Here is a 3,042-nt window from a genome sequence, read left to right as displayed (position 1 = left end):
TTTTTTTTTCATTTTTTAAAAGAAAAATTGAAAAACAAAGCGTAGGCGAGAAGGGGAGGTTTAAAACATTTTGGAAATGGCAAGAAGGTTTGTATAATTCGAAAGAGAAAAATATTAAAACACGAGGAACATCCCCCCTTCCCCGCCGCCTTGGCGTAGAGCACAGCCAAACACATACACACACGTATTAACCGAATGGTCAGACGTCTGTCTTGCTGTGCCATGCACATAAAGTTATTTCCTTCTGATGATGACGATTATGATGCCAACGGCACCTCATGAAACGCACACAAATATCCCTCCGCTCCTCCCTTCCCCAACTTCTCTTCCCCCTTTTTTGCTTCTTTTTTGGCATGTTTTAATATTGTAACAAACAAAAATCTGTTTGAGTCTTCCATAACGGGCTCACCTCCTCTCTGTTATTTGTAGGTAATGAGTAGACAAAAGTGAAAAGGCTTCAATGACGATGGATTGAGGCACAGCGGCAGAGACTGATGCTGCGACTGGTCCATGGCCAGTATGCTGAGGGGGAAACAACCCATTATCTCCGAGAGGGAACCTTTCATCACTGCACAATAAAAGCAAAAGTAAGTCCCACTCCTGCAGGAGATAGAAAAGGATGTGTTCACCCTCCGCTCGCTCTTCATCGTTTAGCGCATTTGGCGGCACGGCCCTCAACGACATGCAGGAAATAACCTCATGCAGAAGGTAGAAAAGATGCTTAGCAAGTGCGGGGAGAACATCAACCACTGCACTTGAATCTGCAGCGCGGTGATTCCCAGTTGAGTTAGTCCGCCAGCGTGCCGCTCCGACAAGGTTATGAAGGGAACGAAGTATGGGAAGTAACAAGCTAACAAGGGACTCAACAACAGTTCCAGCGGCTGAAGCATGGGAACTTTTTTCACATACATGCGGATTCGTAGGAACCGGGCTAAACCGCTCGTGTATCCAACTGGCGGTTAACCGCAGCAAATAGTCGGGCGCGAGGTGACACAGAGGTTCCCCACTTTTCCAACTGTCAAACATGTCCCCCTCCCCCCCACTCCATCCAGAGGTTAATGCAAATGCATTTGTATCATGATTGGCCGCTACCATGTTGAGTGGCTTGTGAGAAGAGCTGTTGGCGCCAGCGTCCTGCTTTCGGTATTCACCCGCCCATTTTTGTTCACCCCCTCTCTCCTCATTTTCCTTCTGTCTAACTGGAAACTGAGCAGTAGTGGCGCAGGGTGTAATTTCCTCATGCATGGCACCAGTTCCACCCAGTAATGGCAATTGCTGGGTGGTATAACCAAACGCATTAATGCCTAACCCCTCCAAGAAGCTGGGCTCAAGAGGAAAAAAACGTCTGCGGAGTTTTTCTGCTTCGGCTGCGAGCGCCCGGGCGTTGGCTTCATGGAAGACAAACCACTCCCGCTGCCGGCTGACGTTGGCGTAGATGCGGAAAAGTTGCAATTGCAGCTGTGCTGTTATTTCCGAACCGCAGCCGCCTTCAGTCACAACAGATGTCAACTGCTTTTCTCGGATGCGTGGACAAGCCATGGAGGCGCCTTTGTTGTTTTGTGGCTGCTTTTGTTGCTTTTGATACGGTTCCTCACCCACATTGGTGCTATAACGGAGAGCCTGGAAGAATCCCGAGGGCATCAGTAATAACTAATACGCATCCATGCACGCAAACGAAGAGCGGAGAGAGGTAGAGGTAGAGAACAGAGGTAGAAAACGATCACAAGCAGAATCGAAGCAATGAGCTGGTAGAAGCATGTGTGCGCGTAATTGAAACATGAGGAACTAAACGAACAAAACGGATCAACTCAAAACATCTTCTTTATCTTTATCCTTATTCTTTTTCTTCCCCTTCAACAAGGGTTATGAAAACAATACAGATGGACACAGTCACATTTATAGGGAGCCGCTATCTCTCAATCTCTCAATCTCTCTCTCTCTCTTTCTCTTTCTTTCTTTCTGCCTCTTTCCCCCCTTTTTCCTCCACAATATTGTCTCAATATAAAGATGAAGTGTGAGTCTCACTTTACTTTCCTCCACCTCTTTCCTTCAGAAAACCACACGATAAAGGTGAGGGCAGGAGGAGGGGGAAAAGTAAAGTGCATCGACGAACTGTGAAATAGAGGGAAAAAAAGATGAAAAGAAAAAAAAAAGTCACAACTTACCAACTGAAGAACACGAACCACTAGTTTACAACGTTTTCTCGTTTTCGTTTGTTTGTTTGTTTGGTTTGGTTTGGTTTGGTTTGGTTTGGTTTTTTTCTACATTTTAATATGCTCTTTCGGTAATGACAAAATAATAATAATAATAATGATAGAAAATACCTCACTTCAGGGAATCAAAACCTATCTCTCATCCTCCCACTTGCTTGCGATATAATAATAAACCTCATTATATGTGAGGAAGACTTCAAATGTAAATAAACCGTAGAAGTTACTGGAAAGCGGAGAAGGAGAAGAAGAAGAATCGCGAAACAGAGGAAAAAGGAGGAAACAACACACAGAAGCACACACAAACCTTAACAAGGTATTGGGAAAAGAAAATACAATAGGAAAAGAAGAAAAAAAAAAGAGGTATGTGCATAATCAACGAATCAGCCGATGAGTAAAAACGTCGGCTCTTAAGTGCCTCTTGCACAAGGAAAGTAAAAAAAAAGGAGGAACGAAAAAGAACCGCCACATCACCAATGAATACGAAGCAAATACTACCGATCATTTGTTGTTGTTGTTTTTTCCCCACCCCCTCTGTTTTTTCTTTTCTTTTTTTTTTTTAATAAAAAGGAGGGAAATTCCTTTAATGCGTTCACTACACAAGATGATGATGATGATGATGATAATGATAATAATGATAATAATAATAATAACTATGAAGTAGAGGAGTTAAACACTCGATACTGCAAGGTAGTTTAGCGGGCTGCATACGATGCTTTGTTCTGATACACTGTTCGAAAACGGCTGCGGTTCACCATGCTAAAAGATGAGATGAAGCAACGAGTGGACATATGCTTCAGAAGAAAAAAAAAAATAAAATAAAAGAGAAATT

General features: G+C 43.3%; 1 protein-coding gene across 1 annotated transcript; it reads right to left on the bottom strand.

Moving 5' to 3' along the window:
• Positions 1-405: 405 nt before the first annotated feature.
• Positions 406-1,641, bottom strand: TEOVI_000036500 (uncharacterized protein; the record flags this gene model as incomplete). The annotated part of the gene is made up of 1 exon (XM_067222224.1): positions 406-1,641. The coding sequence occupies one exon, from the start codon at positions 1,639-1,641 to the stop codon at positions 406-408; it is 1,236 nt and encodes a 411-aa protein (XP_067078325.1).
• Positions 1,642-3,042: the final 1,401 nt, after the last annotated feature.

This window comes from Trypanosoma equiperdum, assembly GCF_001457755.1.
Source record: "Trypanosoma equiperdum strain OVI genome assembly, contig: ctg_158, whole genome shotgun sequence".
NCBI lineage: Eukaryota > Euglenozoa > Kinetoplastea > Trypanosomatida > Trypanosomatidae > Trypanosoma > Trypanosoma equiperdum.
Note: the sequence above shows the minus strand (reverse complement) of the source record. Positions and strands in the feature narration are given on the sequence as shown.